At 40.9% G+C, this 26,215-nt stretch overlaps 2 protein-coding genes across 2 annotated transcripts in view; both read right to left on the reverse strand.

The window, feature by feature from the left end:
• LOC124300754 (39S ribosomal protein L46, mitochondrial) overlaps nt 1–24,874 on the reverse strand; it is a 29,052-nt gene extending 4,178 nt beyond the window's left edge. The window contains exon 1 of the mRNA XM_046755111.1: nt 24,856–24,874. The gene's annotated coding sequence lies outside the window, so the exon portion shown is untranslated. The remainder of the gene's footprint in view (nt 1–24,855) is intronic.
• LOC124299622 (uncharacterized) lies at nt 611–2,019 on the reverse strand. Its single transcript, XM_046752888.1, has 2 exons — nt 787–2,019; nt 611–634 (listed from the first exon to the last, which is right to left on the reverse strand). The coding sequence occupies exons 1-2, from the start codon at nt 2,017–2,019 to the stop codon at nt 611–613; spliced, it is 1,257 nt and encodes a 418-aa protein (XP_046608844.1).
• Nucleotides 24,875–26,215: the final 1,341 nt, after the last annotated feature.

The following is a 26,215-nucleotide window of genomic DNA, read 5'->3' on the forward strand; positions in this document are numbered from 1 at the left end:
ACGTAGTTCTATTTTATATGTTACTTATTAAATATTAATTTTTGTTCATTATTTTATTATAACTATTATTTACTGAAGATTCATTCATTAAGTAATTTACATATTGTTTATTAAGTAACGTATAAAATAACATTCAGTCAACGATACAATATCGTGACCAAGATCGTTGACTGAATAGACCCACAAGATCTTATGACTGTTATTTAATGCTTTACCGTTTGGAGATAGATTTTTAGAAATTCTTCCTTTAAGTTTATTGGTTAACAATCTAGTTGTCATAAATTTAATTCCCTAATACAGTTAGCGCGTTCTATTGTAAACGGGGCTTAGACCTGACCGCAATTCAGAAAACCTGCAAAAACCCACGAAGCGTGTGGAGTAAACAACAATTCAAATTTATTTTCTAATCGGCCTTGCGAGGTACAGCCGGTAAAATAATTGTAGCAGTAAGTAAGCAAATTTAAACCATTGCATCCAAACGTGCTGGCAAAAAAGGCTATCTGTGTGATGATGTGTAACCAATGTGTGCGATTTCAAAGATTTCTGAACCGCGAATCAGTTAGAATTCTCATTTCGCATACGGATGTTTCTCATAAGTTTGAAGAAAAGTCTATTGCATTTCCGTAAAAGTCTTCTGTGACATTGAAATTGCCAATATAACTCGAAAAGGAATGTGATACAGCTGATTGTGAGACCTGCAGTTAGTATGTACCACGACAATTTCAAATCAGACAAAACAAAAGCACGAGGGAAATCTGAGGATGATTTTAATGTCATATATTTCACTTTCCAGGTAAAGTTCGACATGCTGTCTTCGAACCATTTTTTAACCAATCCAGCTTCCAAAATTCTATTGATGTAAGTATTAAATTTCTTCAAGAAACTCGAACCGCGGGGAACGATGTACGCCATTGAAAATGTATCGTGCATAGACGATTGAATGGCGTACGTTAGCTCGGTGCCGTTGTTGTTTAGGAAAAGATTAGTTGCTTCGTATTTACCTCGACTTTCGCGGGCAAGAATCGCGTGATCCAAGACCCCGTTATTCAAGTCATAAGCACTTGACTCGTCCTTGGTATGGTCTATTTTTTGCAGCAATTCCTTCAATATCGGATTATCCGTCTCTCCCAGAGCTCTTACGGCACCCCAAGAACCTTCGACTATTGTTAGGCCAGATTTGTTCAATTCCACTAAGGTTTTGATCTCTGGCCAGTAGGTGACTTGGGAATATGCTTGAAAGAGATGACTCGTGAAAGAGTTCACCATGATTATTGCAAAGAATAATCCACACACGACTAATAATCGTTCAGATAAAGGAATTATTGTACGAGAGATGGGGTGTCCTGTCATCAGAAACAAGATGTTGATCGTCACCCAGCCAACTTGTCCGCAGAGATCTTCGTTATGTCGAAATTTTAGTATAGAAAGCCAGAGAATAACCGACATTACAATTAGACATGATGTCGGAATCCAAACTCTATAATCAAAGATATGGTACATACTCAACCATATCGGCACTTTCTTTGCCTTTGGTACTATGAGGCTTATTCGGTCGGTAAAAACCGGAGACGTGAATTCGAATACAGACATATTATAACCGTCATAGGGCATAATGAACCTCATGTTCCCAGCAATGTCAACCTTTCGATTGGCTACTTCCTTCAGGGTTTCTAGGAAACCTTTTTTCTTTACAGTTTCAAAATGTTTTCTAGGATTTGACTCGTGTATTTTCATTGTAGAATTCGTGTACCGCCCTATGGTGTCCAACACCATTTGATCAACACCCTCAAATCGTGTTGAGTTGGGTATTGCAGTAGCCGTTGGTGGACTATGAAACATTGCCACTTTTATCGTATATCCTTCTAGGCCACGGCTTTTCGAATAAAACTGATGCAATATTTGCTGAGTGTCTGAATTATGGTAAACTTTAATCTCCCCCGTCAGAGTATTGCATACCGTGACGTTTTCCAGTTCCGTATCAATTATAATAATTTTTTCAGTCCCGTAAACACGCCACATTATTTTACAGATTTGATGGATTTCTGTCAAACTGTCGAGATGTGTAATTATTACGAAATGTGCTCTAGAATTCCAAGGCATGGGGTGAACTTGATCCAGGTGGTAAAAAACAAAGTTTAATCTCGCACTGGTACCATTGACTATTAAAATATATGACGTATTACAGTTACCCCAGTTGACTTCCAATCCAGGAATGAACGGCATTTGTTTTGGGCTTTGACCATTCTGAATCACACTAACGGGAAGGCCTAACTTTGTCTGTAATGCTCGGATGAAGGGATCATACCAATTTAAGGGTTCCGCGATGAAAGGATAGTAGTGTATATATGCCGGTTCTAACTCAAAGATGGCGGCGCTCCCCCCTAGTTCCCCCCTAGCTCCCCCCTAGCTCCCCCCTAGCCCCCCCCCCCCCCCCCCCCCCCCGGTCATTTTCGGCGGCCATTTCCATAGGATCACACACACACACACACACACACACACACACACACACACACACACACACACACACACACACACACACACACACACACACACACACACACACACACACACACACACACACACACACACACACACACACACACACACACACACACACACACACAAAATAATTCCTGTCGAGACTTGTTTGGCGCCGGAAAGCCGCACATAAATCAGATAGGGTAAAAACTTGCCAGATCTATTGAAAAAATTCCAGGAAATTGCTCTTTGAGATAGTGCCGACAATGCACTTAAACCAATCTGGGATAGTGAGCGTCCCCATAAAAATTCCTCGCACAATATGCGTGTCGAGACTTGTCCAATGGAAAAATTGTAGTGGGGGTGGGTGGTATATAAAGCGTACGTCTATCGTGATCGTCACTCTGTTCTCATCGTATTCTCATTGTGAACTGTTCTCGCTCGTGAAATAACCTCGAAACGCGATGGATCTAGCAAAAGTTAACCACGTCAGCCGCCTGGAGAATCTGCCAACCAAGAAGATGTCGGAACTCGAAATTGGGGGAGTGTATGACGTCATCGGGTTACGACTGGTCAAAACAAAATTCGGGGTACGTGTTCTGGCGACAATCGATGGAGAATACAACGTCTTCTTACCGCCGAGAATCGCAAGAGTTCTACAAGAAGATTCCAGTCAGCTGACTGAAATGTGTAGCATGGCCGGAGAAAATCGTCTGCAAATGAAATACCTTGGTGGAGAATTCAACAAGTTCGAATTTTCATGCAGTTATGCGCCTTAAATGAACTATGCGACCCCCCTCTACTTCCACAAAATTCATCCACGAGGGGGTAAAAGCGGGTGTGCTGGAGATGGAATAGTCAGTCTTCCACATACAATCCGTCAGTATATAATCGAGCGCAACATTCCCACTCCTCAACATGGCGATGATCCTAGACGTGCAATGTTTTATCGGTCATAACATGAAGTTTGTACCCAAGGAAGTCGCAGTCGTGAATGTAAACGGGTCGGGTCTGGATTACATCATTTTCAAGTCGCCCTATGATTTGGCAAGCCTACCACTTGAATGTAGAGCTACCAATGTATGGTTGACGCGCAATCACCACGGAATATCATGGAATGCGGGCAACAAATCTCACGAGGATGTGACGAAGATTGTGAGAAAAATGGTCGAAAATGCGTGTTACGTATACGTCAAAGGGGCGGAGAAGAAAGCATGGCTGACGGAGATCGTCGATGGTACAACGAGGGTTATTAATATGGAAGATTTGCATATCATACCCCCTGCACTAGAAAAATTGAGGTATATGGAAGCGGCATCGTGGCACGACGCGAACCATGGATACTCTCCAGCGAATAACCTCCAGCAAGCAGCAGCACCAGGCTCAATTTGGTATGATGACAACTCTGAATACATCCCGGCATACAACTGCGCCTTTGAAAATGTGCAGCGACTAAGAAGTTGGTATTCGAAGGAGTGTACCAGCTCCCTCGAGAAATCCTTCCGCCTGTACAAAGAATTGGACGGTTTAAGGGGAATGATGTCCGAGGATATAGCTTTTTTACCAAAAGAATTTATCTGCACGTTCGCATCAAACTCTATCAATGATGCGTGGGATAAACTACCGGAGAATATGAAAATGGACCACGCCGTCGCAAGGTTCCGCAGATGTAGCATACATTACACACCAGGACCCGATGGCGATATCGTGGATGGACCGAATCCTCTAATTAAAGACTGTTTAGCTTGCAATCGCGTGTATAGATAATATGGACAATATTTACCAAAATAACAATAGAATTTATTACGATATATACAATTATATTAGCGTTTATATGTAGAATATTCGATAGAATTAATGTCAATTATATCATAGCTTATACATAGAATTAAAAAAATTTACTATTCGATAAAATTATAATCTAGAAACAGGATACATTACAAATATATATCTTTATAACTTTTACCCATTCTCCTCATACAAAATGTAAATGTTATGAATTTTTACTTGTGAAAAATATATAATCAATAATTATGAATTTTGCGTGGTTTATTCCTCAAAATCATCCATAAAATCATTATCGCTATCCTGCTCGTTAACATTATCATCATCATCGCTATTTTCATCATCTATAATTATTACAATAGTTTCATTCGCCCATTTTTCTACAATTATTTGCATACATATATCACCGTAATTTATATAATATTGGCTGTTTGGTCTCACTCGAGCAGCTCGCGCATCCTCAACGAGATCCCGAAGCTCCTCCAACGAGAACTCGCGTGTTGCTTCGGAAAAGCCTATAATTATCTCTTCCTCAGCCTCCTCATCCTCGCCCCAATCAATGCTCGGCCACTCGTCGTTATCATCACTCGAATGAGATGACATTCTTCCCAAAATTGATTCGCGATGAAAAATCTGTAAAAAGAGCAAGCCGAAATAGAAAAGTTGATGCTGCTGCACTCATCATTTATATGCATGATAAATCTCCAATTCAAAAAAGTTTCCACCTATTCAAAATGAGTGATACGGAGAAGGTGTGGAAGATACTAGAATTTTATTTTAATGTGGTGCTACTCACCAATCCTCGTCCGAAAAATATCCATCATCGTCAGCCCTATCTATGTCTCCCAGGATTTCGCGGATTTCATCAATCTGATCCAGAAGTAAAGCGAATTGAAAGCGTGCGTCATTATCATCACCGCCATTCCAAACATCCTCCACCTCCTCCACCTCCTCCTCCCCCTCCTCCTCCTCCTCATCCTCCACATCACTCGATGATGATGATGATTCGAGATGATGCTCGGGGTCGATAATTAGCCTATCAGCATCACTATCTGTCAATTCATCATCATCATCCTCCTCATAATAAGCCGCCCCTCTGCATACTCGCTTATATGTGGGCGATCGTGGTGGTGAATGAGGTGGGGAGTCTGATGGCCCCCTTTTCTGTCCGTTCATATTTTTTCGATATGATTCTAAAATTTTTCCAGAATTTTTATGGATACGATGATAGGGAATACAGAAAAGTTAAAACAAATCGAAAAAAACTTTTGTTAACATACTAATCAAATGCGATAATCATTACGGAATTCAAATCAACATTCGCAGTATCGTAAGAGGATTGGCGTAGCACCATATACATATATATGTGTATTCTATAAAGTACTCACAAAAAATATAAACTCGTTGAAGTCTTGAGATTTTTCCAATGAACACCGATTTTTTTCTCACAGCTCACTTTATCAAAAACGTCTGTTTTGACACGAAGGATTTTTCAAAATTACTAGAGAAGTTTTCAAACCACTGTTCGAATAAATACTAAAGGACTCGCACCCGCCCCCCACCGAGCAAAACCCAGCCGGCCAATCATTCGTAGAGCACGCATCACGTGACATAGAGACGAAAGAGTGACGCGGGGGAGGCGGTATAAGCTACGAGAAAATTTTCTCAAGAGCTCGCCAGCTTTCCAGTGCATACCCCACGCTAATATGGTTGGGGATGTGCAGGCTCGCTATCAAGAGTCGTAAAACCCCAAAACTGCATGTGCACATACCATCCGGTGAAGATCGGGCAAGATAAGATTTTTCTGACACCAAACACTGTTCGCCACTCGCTTTTCGTTGACCGATTTTTCCCACCACATGGCTCACGCTGCTTAACGACTCATAAAACCCAAAAATTTAGGGATGGTGGGAGGGGGACTGCGGACCCCATCGCCTTTGACGCCATTTTTTACATGAATTTCATCTTCTCTGCAGAGTCGGGAGGGTGATGAAAAGCGGGCAAGATAAGATTTTTCTAACACCAAACACTGTTCGCCACTCGCTTTTCGTTGACCGATTTTTCGACGAAAGAGTAACGCGGGGGGGAGGCGGTATAAGCTAGGAGAAAATTTTCTCAAGAGCTCGCCAGCTTTCCATTGCATACCCCACGCTAATATGGTTGGGGATGTGCAGGCTCGGACTTGCTCGCTATCAAGAGTCGTAAAACCCCAAAACTGCATGTGCACATACCATCCGGTGAAGAGCGGGCAAGATAAGATTTTTCTGACACCAAACACTGTTCACCACTCGCTTTTCGTTGACCGATTTTTTTCCCACCACATGGCTCACGCTGCTTAACGACTCATAAAACCCAAAAATTTAGGGATGGCGGGAGGGGGACTGCGGACCCCGTCGCCTCTGACCTCATTTTTTACATGAATTTCATCTTCTCTGCAGAGCCGGGAGAGCAATAAAACTCAAAAATTTAGGGATGGCCGGTCGGATAAAGGGTGGGCCCAGTCGGCTCTGACGTCATTTTTCCCTCCGAGATGCGCAGAACGCAGTGCGCACCACATCTCTGACGTCATTTTACTCTCCGATATGCGCATCTCTGACGTCATTTTACTCTCCGATATGCGCAGAACGCAGTGCGCACAGTGGTGACGGGTGGAAATATCGGTACTCCTGCGGGTGTACAATGGGACGACGTGGATAGCGCTTTTGCCAGCCGAATCAGAACGGGGGTTGTCACAAATCTCCGTCATAAAAATTTGGACGCCTTTCCGGACGATGTGCAGCGCGTCGTCACTGACACCTCTGACTATCCGCCCGACAATGTGTATGGTATTCCCCTTAAAAACAAAAAACAACTAGGGCTAATGAAGGATGAAAATAATGGTAAAATTATGACAGAGTTTGTGGGACTGCGAGCAAAGCTGTACACGTTTACTACGATGGGCGAGGATGGGGAAAAATATGACAGTGGCGTAAAAGTGAGTAAGCGTGCCAAGGGTGTAAGAAATTCATCGATAAATAGCATCACGTTTGATGATTATAAGCGCTGTCTGACGGCTTACCGAGAGTTGACTCTTCCACAGTGTTTAATACGCAGCAAAAAACACGAAGTAAGCACGATCGTACAAAAAAAATTGGCTCTGAGTTGGCAGGATGACAAGCGGCAATTGATACCTGGACAGACCGACACCGTACCTTGGGGGTTTGTCCCAGCCTCCCAATAGCTATAGGATAAACTTTAAACATAGAATTGATGTAAATATTTGATGTTTGATGCCTCGAACGATCCACCATCGGGCGAAAACGTTTCATGATCAATACGATATTTAATGGATTTGAAGTTTCAAAATGCGAATTCATATACTCAACAATTGTTTATTTATTTATTATTGATATATCAAGCAATTATTCATATTTATTCGTTTACCACGAGAAAAGTTTTCAGAAAATGAAAAAAATTTTCGGGAAACGAAAAAAACTTTTCAGAAAATGAAAAAAACTTTTCAGAAAACGAAAAAAAGTTTTCAGAAAACTTTTTCCCCATTTGATTAACACGTAAAAAAAGTTTTCAGAAAATGAAAAAAAGTTTTCAGAAAATGAAAAAAAGTTTTCAGAAAACGAAAAAAAGTTTTCAGAAAATGAAAAAAAGTTTTCCAAAAAATAAAACGTGTAACAATCGTACGGCAAAATTGCATATTATCATTATTATTATCACTATTATTATTATCATTATTATTATTATTATTATTTTCGTAGTACATGCGCGCACAAAGGAGATAAAATGTGGAAATATTTGTATATTCAAAATCTTTTATTGTAATTCGGAAAATACATACAAATTATGTTACATGTCTGTTTTATTTATCCAACTATTGTGCGAATTATCAAAACCCAACCACTTCACATAGAACAGATTCCCCCGCTTGCGTAATACTTTCTCCACAAGGTAGCCGTTGGGATATTTCACTTTGGCGAGCTCTTCCTCGTAGAAGCCCCTCGATGGGATGATCTTGATAATCGGTAAGTTTGTAGGTGGGTGGATTGGTATTTTTCACCTCACTCACGGTGAATATTTCAGTCGTCCAATTGGATGTATAGCCTTTTTCAAATACATTCTTGTACTTGCTGATTCGAACTCGATCGTCTACACTGAATTTCCGCGCTCGATCACTTCGTTTGATTTGCCGAGGCTTGTACACGCTACGATACAGCTGTTTTTCATTCTCCGTGCTAACATCCTGTAAGTTTTATTTGAATCGTGCGATGTTTGGTGTTGTTGTAGGACTTCATTAAATCATCCAAAATATTAATCCACTTGTGAAATCCTAGGAGAGTAATCCACATCCACATTTTATTTTTTCAATGTTCGACTAAAAAAACGTTCGCATATCGACGCCTTTATGTTGCTGAGTGTCAAATACATGTTGATATTGTGCTGCATCATGAGGGCTTTCAATTTGCTGTTGTGAAATTCTTTGCATTGATCAACGTATAGATGTGCAGGTATACGGCTCTGGGTTAGCACAGATTTCATAGCAGCAGCCGCATCTTTCCCCCCACCACGGATGAGGATGAAACAAAAATGTGACAACGGTGTTAAAGTGGGTAAGCGTGTCAAGGATTCGAAAACTGCAACGATAAATAACATCACGTTTAATGATTATAAGAACCGTCTGAGGGGCTTACCAAGAGTTGATCAACCCCACAGTGCTTAATACATAGTAAAAAAATGCGAGGTTAGCTCCAATGTACTGAAAAATTGATCATGAGTTGACAAGACGGTAATATGCAACCGATACCTGGGCAAACAGGCACCAGAACTTGGAGGGTGTGCTGCAACCCCGCAATAAACTAGCCGTAGGCTGGAACTGAGGGCATAGAACCGTTGTAAATATATGCGTTTGACATCCATGGCGATAGTTCATGAGGCAGAGACGTTTCGCCGGCAATACGATATTGAGCAGATCGAAGTTTTAAAATTCGAATACCGTGCAAATTCATGTATTCATCAATTATTTATTTATTTATTATTAATATATTGAACAATTATTCATATTTATTCGTTTACCACGAGAAAAATTTTCTGAAAATGGAAAAAAGTTTCCAGAAAACGAAAAAAAGTTTTCAGAAAATGAAAAAAAGTTTCCAGAAAACGAAAAAAAGTTTTCCGAAAACTCTTTTCCCATTTGATTAACACGTAAAAAAAGTTTTCAGAAAATGAAAAAAAGTTTCCAGAAAACGAAAAAAAGTTTTCAGAAAATGAAAAAAAGTTTCCAGAAAACGAAAAAAAGTTTTCCGAAAACTTTTTTCCCATTTGATTAACACGTAAAAAAAGTTTTCAGAAAATGAAAAAAAGTTTCCAGAAAACGAAAAAAAGTTTTCAGAAAATGAAAAAAAGTTTCCAGAAAACGAAGAAAAATTTCAGAAAACGAAGAAAAATTTCAGAAAATGAAAAAAAGTTCATCAAAAAATAAAATGAGCATTAATCGTATGGAAAAATTATAGATTATCATTATTATTATTATTATCATCATCATTATTATCATCATTTGAAGGCCTTTGATCACGGCAGGCGATGGTGGAGGTGCCCCCTGCTACCAGGGTCCGGCACTATCGACGTCGAGGCCACCTGCAGCCCCTCTCTTCCGCAATCTAGGAGGACCGCGATCCTCGCCCCTTCCAAGGTCGTCGCAAGAACTGTCATTGCTCGCGAAGTAATGACCCCCCGGATTCAGAGTTCGCCTGATTGAGCTACGCATACGACGTCCTGGCGCGGAGCTTCAGGGGCGGCTGTGTCCTAGCATTTCACAAGTGGACTAATATTTTGGTTGTGCCGCCCCGAAGCTCCGCGCCAGGACGTCGTATGCGTAGCTCAATCAGGCGAACTCTGAATCCGGGGGGTCATTACTTCGCGAGCAATGACAGTTCTTGCGACGACCTTGGAAGGGGCGAGGATCGCGGTCCTCCTAGATTGCGGAAGAGAGGGGCTGCAGGTGGCCTCGACGTCGATAGTGCCGGACCCTGGTAGCAGGGGGCACCTCCACCATCGCCTGCCGTGATCAAAGGCCTTCAAATGATGATAATAATGATGATGATAATAATAATAATAATGATAATCTATAATTTTTCCATACGATTAATGCTCATTTTATTTTTTGATGAACTTTTTTTCATTTTCTGAAATTTTTCTTCGTTTTCTGAAATTTTTCTTCGTTTTCTGGAAACTTTTTTTCATTTTCTGAAAACTTTTTTTCGTTTTCTGGAAACTTTTTTTCATTTTCTGAAAACTTTTTTTACGTGTTAATCAAATGGGAAAAAAGTTTTCGGAAAACTTTTTTTCGTTTTCTGGAAACTTTTTTTCATTTTCTGAAAACTTTTTTTCGTTTTCTGGAAACTTTTTTTCATTTTCTGAAAACTTTTTTTACGTGTTAATCAAATGGGAAAAGAGTTTTCGGAAAACTTTTTTTCGTTTTCTGGAAACTTTTTTTCATTTTCTGAAAACTTTTTTTCGTTTTCTGGAAACTTTTTTCCATTTTCAGAAAATTTTTCTCGTGGTAAACGAATAAATATGAATAATTGTTCAATATATTAATAATAAATAAATAAATAATTGATGAATACATGAATTTGCACGGTATTCGAATTTTAAAACTTCGATCTGCTCAATATCGTATTGCCGGCGAAACGTCTCTGCCTCATGAACTATCGCCATGGATGTCAAACGCATATATTTACAACGGTTCTATGCCCTCAGTTCCAGCCTACGGCTAGTTTATTGCGGGGTTGCAGCACACCCTCCAAGTTCTGGTGCCTGTTTGCCCAGGTATCGGTTGCATATTACCGTCTTGTCAACTCATGATCAATTTTTCAGTACATTGGAGCTAACCTCGCATTTTTTTACTATGTATTAAGCACTGTGGGGTTGATCAACTCTTGGTAAGCCCCTCAGACGGTTCTTATAATCATTAAACGTGATGTTATTTATCGTTGCAGTTTTCGAATCCTTGACACGCTTACCCACTTTAACACCGTTGTCACATTTTTGTTTCATCCTCATCCGTGGTGGGGGGAAAGATGCGGCTGCTGCTATGAAATCTGTGCTAACCCAGAGCCGTATACCTGCACATCTATACGTTGATCAATGCAAAGAATTTCACAACAGCAAATTGAAAGCCCTCATGATGCAGCACAATATCAACATGTATTTGACACTCAGCAACATAAAGGCGTCGATATGCGAACGTTTTTTTAGTCGAACATTGAAAAAATAAAATGTGGATGTGGATTACTCTCCTAGGATTTCACAAGTGGATTAATATTTTGGATGATTTAATGAAGTCCTACAACAACACCAAACATCGCACGATTCAAATAAAACTTACAGGATGTTAGCACGGAGAATGAAAAACAGCTGTATCGTAGCGTGTACAAGCCTCGGCAAATCAAACGAAGTGATCGAGCGCGGAAATTCAGTGTAGACGATCGAGTTCGAATCAGCAAGTACAAGAATGTATTTGAAAAAGGCTATACATCCAATTGGACGACTGAAATATTCACCGTGAGTGAGGTGAAAAATACCAATCCACCCACCTACAAACTTACCGATTATCAAGATCATCCCATCGAGGGGCTTCTACGAGGAAGAGCTCGCCAAAGTGAAATATCCCAACGGCTACCTTGTGGAGAAAGTATTACGCAAGCGGGGGAATCTGTTCTATGTGAAGTGGTTGGGTTTTGATAATTCGCACAATAGTTGGATAAATAAAACAGACATGTAACATAATTTGTATGTATTTTCCGAATTACAATAAAAGATTTTGAATATACAAATATTTCCACATTTTATCTCCTTTGTGCGCGCATGTACTACGAAAATAATAATAATAATAATAATGATAATAATAATAGTGATAATAATAATGATAATATGCAATTTTGCCGTACGATTGTTACACGTTTTATTTTTTGGAAAACTTTTTTTCATTTTCTGAAAACTTTTTTTCGTTTTCTGAAAACTTTTTTTCATTTTCTGAAAACTTTTTTTCATTTTCTGAAAACTTTTTTTACGTGTTAATCAAATGGGGAAAAAGTTTTCTGAAAACTTTTTTTCGTTTTCTGAAAAGTTTTTTTCATTTTCTGAAAAGTTTTTTTCGTTTCCCGAAAATTTTTTTCATTTTCTGAAAACTTTTCTCGTGGTAAACGAATAAATATGAATAATTGCTTGATATATCAATAATAAATAAATAAACAATTGTTGAGTATATGAATTCGCATTTTGAAACTTCAAATCCATTAAATATCGTATTGATCATGAAACGTTTTCGCCCGATGGTGGATCGTTCGAGGCATCAAACATCAAATATTTACATCAATTCTATGTTTAAAGTTTATCCTATAGCTATTGGGAGGCTGGGACAAACCCCCAAGGTACGGTGTCGGTCTGTCCAGGTATCAATTGCCGCTTGTCATCCTGCCAACTCAGAGCCAATTTTTTTTGTACGATCGTGCTTACTTCGTGTTTTTTGCTGCGTATTAAACACTGTGGAAGAGTCAACTCTCGGTAAGCCGTCAGACAGCGCTTATAATCATCAAACGTGATGCTATTTATCGATGAATTTCTTACACCCTTGGCACGCTTACTCACTTTTACGCCACTGTCATATTTTTCCCCATCCTCGCCCATCGTAGTAAACGTGTACAGCTTTGCTCGCAGTCCCACAAACTCTGTCATAATTTTACCATTATTTTCATCCTTCATTAGCCCTAGTTGTTTTTTGTTTTTAAGGGGAATACCATACACATTGTCGGGCGGATAGTCAGAGGTGTCAGTGACGACGCGCTGCACATCGTCCGGAAAGGCGTCCAAATTTTTATGACGGAGATTTGTGACAACCCCCGTTCTGATTCGGCTGGCAAAAGCGCTATCCACGTCGTCCCATTGTACACCCGCAGGAGTACCGATATTTCCACCCGTCACCACTGTGCGCACTGCGTTCTGCGCATATCGGAGAGTAAAATGACGTCAGAGATGCGCATATCGGAGAGTAAAATGACGTCAGAGATGTGGTGCGCACTGCGTTCTGCGCATCTCGGAGGGAAAAATGACGTCAGAGCCGACTGGGCCCACCCTTTATCCGACCGGCCATCCCTAAATTTTTGAGTTTTATTGCTCTCCCGGCTCTGCAGAGAAGATGAAATTCATGTAAAAAATGAGGTCAGAGGCGACGGGGTCCGCAGTCCCCCTCCCGCCATCCCTAAATTTTTGGGTTTTATGAGTCGTTAAGCAGCGTGAGCCATGTGGTGGGAAAAAAATCGGTCAACGAAAAGCGAGTGGTGAACAGTGTTTGGTGTCAGAAAAATCTTATCTTGCCCGCTCTTCACCGGATGGTATGTGCACATGCAGTTTTGGGGTTTTACGACTCTTGATAGCGAGCAAGTCCGAGCCTGCACATCCCCAACCATATTAGCGTGGGGTATGCAATGGAAAGCTGGCGAGCTCTTGAGAAAATTTTCTCCTAGCTTATACCGCCTCCCCCCGCGTTACTCTTTCGTCGAAAAATCGGTCAACGAAAAGCGAGTGGCGAACAGTGTTTGGTGTTAGAAAAATCTTATCTTGCCCGCTTTTCATCACCCTCCCGACTCTGCAGAGAAGATGAAATTCATGTAAAAAATGGCGTCAAAGGCGATGGGGTCCGCAGTCCCCCTCCCACCATCCCTAAATTTTTGGGTTTTATGAGTCGTTAAGCAGCGTGAGCCATGTGGTGGGAAAAATCGGTCAACGAAAAGCGAGTGGCGAACAGTGTTTGGTGTCAGAAAAATCTTATCTTGCCCGATCTTCACCGGATGGTATGTGCACATGCAGTTTTGGGGTTTTACGACTCTTGATAGCGAGCCTGCACATCCCCAACCATATTAGCGTGGGGTATGCACTGGAAAGCTGGCGAGCTCTTGAGAAAATTTTCTCGTAGCTTATACCGCCTCCCCCGCGTCACTCTTTCGTCTCTATGTCACGTGATGCGTGCTCTACGAATGATTGGCCGGCTGGGTTTTGCTCGGTGGGGGGCGGGTGCGAGTCCTTTAGTATTTATTCGAACAGTGGTTTGAAAACTTCTCTAGTAATTTTGAAAAATCCTTCGTGTCAAAACAGACGTTTTTGATAAAGTGAGCTGTGAGAAAAAAATCGGTGTTCATTGGAAAAATCTCAAGACTTCAACGAGTTTATATTTTTTGTGAGTACTTTATAGAATACACATATATATGTATATGGTGCTACGCCAATCCTCTTACGATACTGCGAATGTTGATTTGAATTCCGTAATGATTATCGCATTTGATTAGTATGTTAACAAAAGTTTTTTTCGATTTGTTTTAACTTTTCTGTATTCCCTATCATCGTATCCATAAAAATTCTGGAAAAATTTTAGAATCATATCGAAAAAATATGAACGGACAGAAAAGGGGGCCATCAGACTCCCCACCTCATTCACCACCACGATCGCCCACATATAAGCGAGTATGCAGAGGGGCGGCTTATTATGAGGAGGATGATGATGATGAATTGACAGATAGTGATGCTGATAGGCTAATTATCGACCCCGAGCATCATCTCGAATCATCATCATCATCGAGTGATGTGGAGGATGAGGAGGAGGAGGAGGGGGAGGAGGAGGTGGAGGAGGTGGAGGATGTTTGGAATGGCGGTGATGATAATGACGCACGCTTTCAATTCGCTTTACTTCTGGATCAGATTGATGAAATCCGCGAAATCCTGGGAGACATAGATAGGGCTGACGATGATGGATATTTTTCGGACGAGGATTGGTGAGTAGCACCACATTAAAATAAAATTCTAGTATCTTCCACACCTTCTCCGTATCACTCATTTTGAATAGGTGGAAACTTTTTTGAATTGGAGATTTATCATGCATATAAATGATGAGTGCAGCAGCATCAACTTTTCTATTTCGGCTTGCTCTTTTTACAGATTTTTCATCGCGAATCAATTTTGGGAAGAATGTCATCTCATTCGAGTGATGATAACGACGAGTGGCCGAGCATTGATTGGGGCGAGGATGAGGAGGCTGAGGAAGAGATAATTATAGGCTTTTCCGAAGCAACACGCGAGTTCTCGTTGGAGGAGCTTCGGGATCTCGTTGAGGATGCGCGAGCTGCTCGAGTGAGACCAAACAGCCAATATTATATAAATTACGGTGATATATGTATGCAAATAATTGTAGAAAAATGGGCGAATGAAACTATTGTAATAATTATAGATGATGAAAATAGCGATGATGATGATAATGTTAACGAGCAGGATAGCGATAATGATTTTATGGATGATTTTGAGGAATAAACCACGCAAAATTCATAATTATTGATTATATATTTTTCACAAGTAAAAATTCATAACATTTACATTTTGTATGAGGAGAATGGGTAAAAGTTATAAAGATATATATTTGTAATGTATCCTGTTTCTAGATTATAATTTTATCGAATAGTAAATTTTTTTAATTCTATGTATAAGCTATGATATAATTGACATTAATTCTATCGAATATTCTACATATAAACGCTAATATAATTGTATATATCGTAATAAATTCTATTGTTATTTTGGTAAATATTGTCCATATTATCTATACACGCGATTGCAAGCTAAACAGTCTTTAATTAGAGGATTCGGTCCATCCACGATATCGCCATCGGGTCCTGGTGTGTAATGTATGCTACATCTGCGGAACCTTGCGACGGCGTGGTCCATTTTCATATTCTCCGGTAGTTTATCCCACGCATCATTGATAGAGTTTGATGCGAACGTGCAGATAAATTCTTTTGGTAAAAAAGCTATATCCTCGGACATCATTCCCCTTAAACCGTCCAATTCTTTGTACAGGCGGAAGGATTTCTCGAGGGAGCTGGTACACTCCTTCGAATACCAACTTCTTAGTCGCTGCACATTTTCAAAGGCGCAGTTGTATGCCGGGATGTATTCAGAGTTGTCATCATACCAAATTGAGCCTGGTGCTGCTGCTTGCTGGAGGTTATTCGCTGGAGAGTATCCATGGTTCGCGTCGTGCCACGATGCCGCTTCCATATACCTCAATTTTTCTAGTGCAGGGGGTATGATATGCAAATCTTCCATATTAATAACCCTCGTTGTACCATCGACGATCTCCGTCAGCCATGCTTTCTTCTCCGCCCCTTTGACGTATACGTAACACGCATTTTCGACCATTTTTCTCACAATCTTCGTCACATCCTCGTGAGATTTGTTGCCCGCATTCCATGATATTCCGTGGTGATTGCGCGTCAACCATACATTGGTAGCTCTACATTCAAGTGGTAGGCTTGCCAAATCATAGGGCGACTTGAAAATGATGTAATCCAGACCCGACCCGTTTACATTCACGACTGCGACTTCCTTGGGTACAAACTTCATGTTATGACCGATAAAACATTGCACGTCTAGGATCATCGCCATGTTGAGGAGTGGGAATGTTGCGCTCGATTATATACTGACGGATTGTATGTGGAAGACTGACTATTCCATCTCCAGCACACCCGCTTTTACCCCCTCGTGGATGAATTTTGTGGAAGTAGAGGGGGGTCGCATAGTTCATTTAAGGCGCATAACTGCATGAAAATTCGAACTTGTTGAATTCTCCACCAAGGTATTTCATTTGCAGACGATTTTCTCCGGCCATGCTACACATTTCAGTCAGCTGACTGGAATCTTCTTGTAGAACTCTTGCGATTCTCGGCGGTAAGAAGACGTTGTATTCTCCATCGATTGTCGCCAGAACACGTACCCCGAATTTTGTTTTGACCAGTCGTAACCCGATGACGTCATACACTCCCCCAATTTCGAGTTCCGACATCTTCTTGGTTGGCAGATTCTCCAGGCGGCTGACGTGGTTAACTTTTGCTAGATCCATCGCGTTTCGAGGTTATTTCACGAGCGAGAACAGTTCACAATGAGAATACGATGAGAACAGAGTGACGATCACGATAGACGTACGCTTTATATACCACCCACCCCCACTACAATTTTTCCATTGGACAAGTCTCGACACGCATATTGTGCGAGGAATTTTTATGGGGACGCTCACTATCCCAGATTGGTTTAAGTGCATTGTCGGCACTATCTCAAAGAGCAATTTCCTGGAATTTTTTCAATAGATCTGGCAAGTTTTTACCCTATCTGATTTATGTGCGGCTTTCCGGCGCCAAACAAGTCTCGACAGGAATTATTTTGTGTGTGTGTGTGTGTGTGTGTGTGTGTGTGTGTGTGTGTGTGTGTGTGTGTGTGTGTGTGTGTGTGTGTGTGTGTGTGTGTGTGTGTGTGTGTGTGTGTGTGTGTGTGTGTGTGTGTGTGTGTGTGTGATCCTATGGAAATGGCCGCCGAAAATGACCGGGGGGGGGGGGGGGGGGGGGGCTAGGGGGGAGCTAGGGGGGAGCTAGGGGGGAACTAGGGGGGAGCGCCGCCATCTTTGAGTTAGAACCGGCATATATACACTACTAAGGATCAATCGTCACGGTGACGAATCCTTCGTACTGGAGAATACTTGACAGCAGATCCCACACAGATGTGCGTTTCTCTAAGCTTTGTGGTTTCATTTTCACATTTCCAATTGATTTCAGCTGATATTGACGGCAGTAACCCGAGTTCCATTGGGCAACGATTGCCAGAGAAAGTACCATCCCTCGAATTAAATTCATGCCACTGGTAGATATTGTCCAATATATTTCTCTGATCCGTTCTCGTCAGCCTGTCGATAGATATATAGTGGCTGACCTTCGAAAAATACGAAAAGAATGATCCAATAGAAATTGAATCCTCGTCAAATAGGGGAAATAGAAGCAAGTCGACGAAATACTTTTGCTGATAAATGTTTTTTTGCACTGGACTATTGCCAAGTTGAAGCGAGGCCTTTTCGTTTTCGAGATATTTGAATCGCCACAGATACGGTAGCAAAATACAACAATTTTCATAGTGCGATTTTAACGAGTCTGATATACGTACACGGTAGGCATGGAAAATTTACCTATTGAGATTCGGAAATCGTCTTCAACTTTTCAAAATGCGATAATGATCTCCTGCTCTTCTTCAACTCATGTTAGCCATGGATAAAACTGTTATTTTAGCTGCCGGATTCGTGGTTCTAAACTCCTGCAGATTCACAGGTTTCTCGATATAACCTAAGCTTTTAAAAGAGATTTCGAGTTTGAAAGTAAAACATATCGGTATATTTTCAACTGCTTCACTTTTATTTTTAAAAAATTTGCAGAATCGCAAAACTGTGATTTCTCGAAATCTAAAGAATGGTTGCTGCAGAACGAGTTTTTCAAAATCTGTGTATAATAAAAATAATAGGCCCCCTCTGAACCATGAAACTATACAAGTGCACAAAATGTTTCTCTGCAATGTTTAGTTCCTCATACCTACCGATATATAATTAATTTTTTCAAAATACAATACCAATCAGGATTTAAAGCCTTGTATGCAAGACATACTGTGGTTGCAGCTATTCTTCTGTACGGAGTTATACGATAGCAAATAAGAGGATCTGTATTCTCCTCTGTATTTTCTTATGTAAAAACTTTTGAATATAATGAAATGAAATACAATAAAATGAAACTTTTGCTACATAAAATTAAAAATGTACGTTCTTTTTCACTTGGCACGCGTAAAAACAATATTCTGATTCATTACGTGCCCGAGATAAAATCATGAAAGTTCGAAAAGGCAGTTCTTCCGATTTATTACCACATGCCCGCAAATTTTACGCCACCGAAGGTTCATTATTATGGTTTTTGTAAGAAAGTGCAAAAGTACAAAAAAATTTGGGGGGAAATCTCGTGAAAATGCAGTTTTGAGACGTTATCTTAGCAAAAACGTAAATTTACTATTAGTTTGCTGATTTAAAGCCAGGGTTGTTCTCCACACTCGACGTAAAAAACATCAATCGACTTTTAAAAGTGTTTTTAATCTATCAATACCACGCAACTTTGAAAAGTTTTCGAATATTTTGAAAAAGTTTTGAACATTTTAGCAGTGGTACGGCGGAGCTTCAGTCGTTAACAGACTGCTGAATTTTGCATTATTCAAAAAATCGGTCGGCAGAAAAATCCGATAGCTATAAGCGACCGATCTGCTTTATCTCGAATATCCTTTGCGCTCATTGTACGTACAAGTAAATCGAATCTCTTCTTATTAATATAATTTGATGCCTAACATCCCAAAGTGTCGAAAAACACACGTATAATATTCACAATTTTTCTTTGAAGTTGGTCGAAAAATGTTAAAGGCTTTATTTCGTCAACGTACTCGGTTTTTCCTCACATCTTACAAGAATCATGAGCAGAACTTTTGAAGAAAATGAAGGAAATACTAACGTTTAATCGGCGCACACCTCAATAAATGATTTAAGATCCGTAGTTGAAGAAATCAATTTTCATCAATTGAAAACTCGCCGACAAGCTCAGTTTCACGGAGCGAGGCGAGAAAAAGTAGACCAAACAACGTTCGAGTCTTATTCCGCAGTCTCTCGTCGAAGAGAAACGAATTGTGCGTCCAGAACACGAAATGCGGGTCGACTGGAAAAGTGCAAGCACTATAACAGACCAGGCTTTCAAGCTAGAATATAATTAACCTGCAGCTGCATATTAGATGCCCCATTAACTTTTCGTTGCTGGATAAACTCTGCCGTGCCACAGTTCGACATCGACTAATAAGCACCTACGAAAGATTGCACCGATATTCTGACACCCCCAACGATAATTGGGGGATGCATCGTACACCAGGCGAGAAAATGCACGCAACTATGAAACGTCAGCCCCTGCAGTTATTTGCCACATTCTGTATTGTTTTTTACATCAAAAAGAATACTATAAACCCGGAAATATCGTCAGAGCTTTGACAATAAGAAGCTCACTAAACACGTAAACTAGGTACAGGCATGCGATCGTAATTGACGTGGTTGTAGATGAGTAAGTCTTTCAATCTTGTTCGAAAACCAGGCATCGATTTCGTAATTTGGGGTATTGTTCACGCGTTAGAAGAAAAAAATTTAGAAATTCAATGCAACGATGGCAATTGGTATCAACTATTCCAACGATCGCTCATATAATAGATACAATTCTCCCGTTGATTGCGAATATACTACACACCGCGTGATAGGGACAAACAGTGTTGTAATACTCCGTGATTGGGATTAGGATTATATTCACATATTTATAGAGTTATGTATCCAATATCTGCCACGGTGTCCGTATTACATGTATGTACGTACGTATCGTAATCCATCCTAACAACCCCATTCCATCTCGCAGCGAGGAGCGGGGCAATTCTGTAGCCCTTCTGGTCCAGTGGACACAAACCAATACCCTGCACGCCCGCTACGTCCGGGTGGATAGCCAACTCTCCCAGATGTCCAAGCGTAGCGTTGGACAGCCCAGCCAGACAGGTAAAGCCGCATCTCTTGCACTCGGTACTCCGGCTTGACGGACACTTCATTTGTAACTCGGATTAAATTCCGAATCTGTTAATTTATCGTTTTGTTTTTACCACCTGCCAGAATGCGGCCCTGAATAGCAGGCTCGTGTGACGTTGATTGCCACCAAAAAAAACGGAAGGATAAAAATAGTTTCCTTCGCTACCAATAGTTTCGCTCGTACAGCCGATCGAGCGCATTGGACATTTTCTCTCGAGGTATATAATGACAGAATCGATCTTTGGTTGAGCTGAACAGAAGCCTCAATCTCTACGTCAAATTTGACACTTCCACTCCGTGATATATGCTATCCAATCTCACTATGTAGCTTATACAGTGACCTATCGAAGCGAGGACTTCTTCCGTACTGTGCCGTTTCTTACATGTATCGACCTTACCCATTTGTTCATAATTCTCGCGTTCCACCTCGAAGTGAATTATTTTCGTTATGAGATAAGAGAATATGATAACTATATTGTCTTCATATGAAATTTTCCACTTCTTCTAAAGGCTACTTTTCAACCTACCCTTGCATTTATCGAGAACAATTCGTTAAGCATTCTCCATGAATGAAGGCTTTTGAAACACTGCATTCTACGAAATTATATTATCAGAAATGACACAAGGGTTTATTATATCACCGTAGACTTCGCTGTGTCTTAATTCTGCTGAGGACTCAATATTGATAATATGTGGACAATTCCGAGTGAGCCTATCACCGTAATAAATAATTCGAAGGCGTACTTGCATAGCATTGCATGTGTCGAGAAGAGAAATTACACTTCTTAACGAAACCTGCTGTTCGGAAAAGTTTTTCAATCCTAATTTGTAAATACTTCTGAAATGAATAACCATAAAAACGAATATGAAAACGACCAGGAAAAATATTGGCTCATGATTAACAAGGCTCAACACTCCTTGAAGTAAATTTTTTTGAATCCCGCTGGCTTGAGTTTCATACACATAGGTATACAAAATGTAGTATTAATCGATTTCGCAAAATCTTCTGTACTTTGTTTCAACTATAGCTATCAATCATCATGAGAACATGTGTCGACGGTGTGAATTATACTCCTTAACGTACGTCGAATTGATTCAAATTTTTATAATACATGCTGATAAAACACCATTGACGTGTAAGTTCCAAAGACTGCAATTATTTGTACATTCAGCGTGGTTGACGTTATTACCGATAGCTCGAATTTCTCTTCAACCACGTACAACGGTAAAACATCACACGATATATTGAGTAAATCACATGTCGCCTTCCCGACACTAAGAGTGACTAGGGCACACCGTTAATCCTTTATCAGCGAGCCTCTACGGTGATCCGTATTGATTATTGCAACAGCAAAGAGGTCAGCGTTTATATACACGTGGGAAAGTCTTATCAATGATTTGCTGGGTGCAATGAAAGTGAAAAGGGTTGAGCGTATGAAAGTTTCAAAATTCCCCATGAAATCATCCGCTTTTCGAAGGTAAACACGGGAATCAGATACTTGCGTAGTCTGGGATGGATTCCGCAAATGCACTTGTGACGATTGTGGGGAATAATGGGCAATTAAGTCCTTAACAATCGGTCTGTCACCGCAAAAAAGCAGGGTATAAATGAAAGGATACTTGGATGCGCCGCACATCGGTGGAAAATAACGTGATACACGTTATCAACGTTGAAATCGTGAAAGTTACTACATTAATAAAAAAAGTGTCACTGCACGATTACTTGTGTTACTGTAACCAGTTTCTACCGCGCTGAAGACCTGCAGTGTGAATGCATTATGCTGAAAGTCGGATGAACAGGGAACACACACCTGACAATGTGGCATTTGGAAGAGTAGGATAGTACGCAGTTTCACTGAATTTCATTTCAATAATGAAGCAGGTACCAGACGTAATATCCAACGTAACATTCCACGTTGTTCGCGATATGAAATTTCACAATTCCCACTGCAGAGCCGGGAGCGTGAAGGAAACTGTGACCTCCAGTGGCTCAACCTATTTTTTGTTCCCATTTTTTTTCAAAGCTTTCCACATCGCTCTATATGTATAAAGTACCTTTATTGGCTCCAGATATACAGCTCCTTTATCCTACGAAGCTCTTCTCCGAGGCATGGGCAGTTCTCGAGAGCAGCGGTATAACAGTCATCGGCATGTACAACGTATTTGCGATCTTTCCTTCTCCCATTTTCTTCTGGTGCGAGCATTTGGCGTTCCAATAAAAATGCTTGAAGCACAATCGAGTTTCCCAGATGCATTACACACCGGCTCCGGTAATAATTATGTCGAGACTACGCTGTGCAAGGCGATTTCTTCTCTTTATGTACACGCGATATATTTCACTTGAAGGCAGTATTGCTCTTCAGCTCGGGGATCATGTGTGGATTTCAACTCGGGGAACTGTTCTACCGATACCAATACACTGGCCGAGCTGTGTGAGATACACTCTTAATTTTGCAAAGACCTGGTCCCGGGTAAATTAAATTAGGGGAAGCTACGATGGGCAAGGGGTACAGGCGAGAAGGCGATCCTTGGCACCATTAGCACTGGGTGGTTCCCTGCCAAGAATCCGAAACTAAATAAAACTCATGGCGAGAACCGTAAGCGTGCCCCGTTAGCAACAAAACATAATCTCGTAAAAGAGGGACCAACTGCGGAACGTGCTCAGGCTTCGGCTTCCGCTCTCTTTATTCCCTTCTGCATTATACCGCTCGATCCAAAGTTATCGTGTGGGTAAAATCGCGGTTACTTCAACCCAAGGCAATCAATTTTTTTACGATGCGTGTATATTACACGTACGTACAATTTACGTGTAGCTGCAGGCTAAGCTAATTCAGTGAACTGCTATGCGACGGACCAACCTTCGTCGAAAAAGCTCCGAAACAGCTTGTAAAATTTTTTTTAAATACCTCGTATCTCCGTAAGTGGATCGCTTGAGCAAATAACCGTTTCCTCAAAGCATAGAATATGTTTGCACGCGTAAACATTACAGGGTAGGTAGCAAATTGTTTCAAAGTAATGTTTCAATTTATAAAGTATCTTCCATAACAAATCAAATTATTGCTGTGAAAAGTGTACGGCGTGATGGCGAAACGATTTTGTTTTATCGCATCCAACGTTTCCGTAGAGCTTTATGTTCGGAAGATTATTCTCGCGGTGCAGCTTAATTTCGTTAAACATTTGTTACGGGCATGATACCAGGCGCTTACTTATAGTCCCCTGTTTAATCAGTGATTATCGTCGTATAGTACGTCGTTATCTTGTTCTTAAACCAGCCAATGGAGCGATTAACCGTATCTTAACGAATAGGTCTGCAATTATCCCGTTACGCAGGAATTGGCACGACAATTACTTAAAATTTTCTACTGGAAAATGGCTACTCCTGCCCCTAGCCAAAGTGCAATCATCGATTCAGCTATTACTGTGAAGCTGGGTAGTAATGGTCAAGCATAGTGAATGACCATTCGGTGTCTCTGGTGAAGGGTGTATTAATTTGTGATTCGTAGGCCAGAATTGAGACAATTCGTTTTTCCTCGAAAAGTTGCGACTACTTCAAAACGGGCTCTAAGTTTGGTTGAAATGAGCGCGTGTAAGGTTGCTTGCTCACGAGTGGGTGATATTCGAATTTTGAAGGTAGCGGTATGTAGCCGGTAGAGATTGCACGTAATTCGAAGGAAAACCGGAGAGGAGCAAGTCCTTGGGATCCCAAAAACGGAAGGGGCTATAAATAAGATTAAGCGCCATCTTGAAACTAATGAGTTGAGAAACAATGGGGAATCAAGGACTGGTTCGCTCGGTCGCGGCTCCCTCGTTTTACCTCTTTTTACCTTTCCCAGTCCACTCCCACCTCCCATTTTCTATGCAGTGCCACCCTCGCTTCCTCGTCTTCTGTTCTCGCGTCATTGTATAATCTGACTGAGCCAACAAAGTCCTTGCGACGGACGCAAACCACCCGGCTGTCGGCGTCTACGTCGAGTCGTCGAGTAATCGTTCCTCATGTACATATCCACAGACCAACAATACTTGTTCCTAGTTCGCGCTAGCGCTAATTAGCCATTCATTATGCCACTGCTGGATAACAATGGTCACGTCTGCACACCTACCTGAATACGTCGTTGCACATCACGCTGCTTTCACATTTTTCAACACAATGATCGTGCGCGGTTCCGGTTTAAGAGGGTGCCGGGGTCGATTCGACGTTCGCGTATATACCTCCAAATATCGAAGTCTACGTATCTCAGACGCGAGAAAGGGCTTAACAACTCTGTTCTGCACCAACCTTGAACAAAAATATTTCGATCCAGTTTCATTTGACGCAGAAATAAAGAAACGGCATGAATTCTATGAATTTACTGTTGCGATTTCTTACAATCCGAGCCATTTCTTCCTTTCTTGTGTGAAGTGTTGCGTAGAGCTGGTTTCACAATGGTTCGTTTTGTACAGAGTCGCAAGAATTTCGTCGACTATTCAGAAAACTCGAATTCAATCTCGTTGGATTTAATCCAAGCGATTCAACCTCTGTACAGTTTGAAACGTTCAGCTTTGATTTCTACTCATACCGACCTCGCACAAGTGCTGTTCCAATTCGTGAGAATCGAATCAACGTAATTACACGCCAACTGGGTGAACAAGGATTAGCGATTAGTGGATTCTCTTTCGACGTGTTTGATGATTCGAACGAGTTACGCGCTGTGTTAGAGAAAAATTGAAAGTTGACTTTTATGTTTCGTTTTTGTACAGTACGTGGTTATGAAAAACTTATGAGTATCATGCATATTCATTGTGCAAGATGCATAAACTCATAAGTATTTACGGAAGCGACCTCTTACCGGAATGTTTACCAATTCAGATAAGAGCAGATCAGCCGATCGTTTCGTTCGATTAAGTTGGAGCTATGACTGGTTGAGGTAAGAGTATAATCAGGTAATTAGCACATACGAGAGTCAAGTATGTGCGCTTCAGTCCTGGGTTTTGGGATTATTGCTAACTCCGGTGGCGCTCACCCCTTGATCTCTCAAAGCACTCCAATTATGCAAACATCCTCCGAAAAGACAATACCTTAAAAATTATCCACTCGACGCTGATGTATTCACGCTTTCTGTTCCAATTCCAACACCCTATGCTTTCGGTGTTTTATTAATTACCTTGCTAGCTCGAAAGTCCTTCATATGTCCACGTATCTCCGACATTCAGAATATCCTCATGCGACCAGCTTGCGAGTACCATAGAATACGCAATTTCTGGCAGGAACTCGTAATTCATTAAATTCGGATATTCTGAGGCTGCAGGGGACGAAAAACCACGGTTGAACAAAACTGATATCCAACGACAATATTAAAATTACATTGCACAACGATTGCCAGTAATAACTACAGCATAATTGATTATCATCATTCTACGCTAGCGGTGAAATTGATCACATCCATGTATGTAAGTGTGGTGATTCTTAACAATGCAATTCAT

This window comes from Neodiprion virginianus, chromosome 3 (genome assembly GCF_021901495.1).
Source record: "Neodiprion virginianus isolate iyNeoVirg1 chromosome 3, iyNeoVirg1.1, whole genome shotgun sequence".
Lineage (NCBI taxonomy): Eukaryota > Metazoa > Arthropoda > Insecta > Hymenoptera > Diprionidae > Neodiprion > Neodiprion virginianus.

Bases quoted from the DNA above. Each gene is read 5' to 3' on its own strand.
- LOC124299622 (XM_046752888.1), bottom strand. From the start codon at position 2,019: ATGTGGCGTGTTTACGGGACTGAAAAAATTATTATAATTGATACGGAA. The intron at 635-786 runs GTGAAATATATG...TCAATGTCACAG, and splicing joins TGTCGAACTTTACCTGGAAA to AAGACTTTTACGGAAATGCA.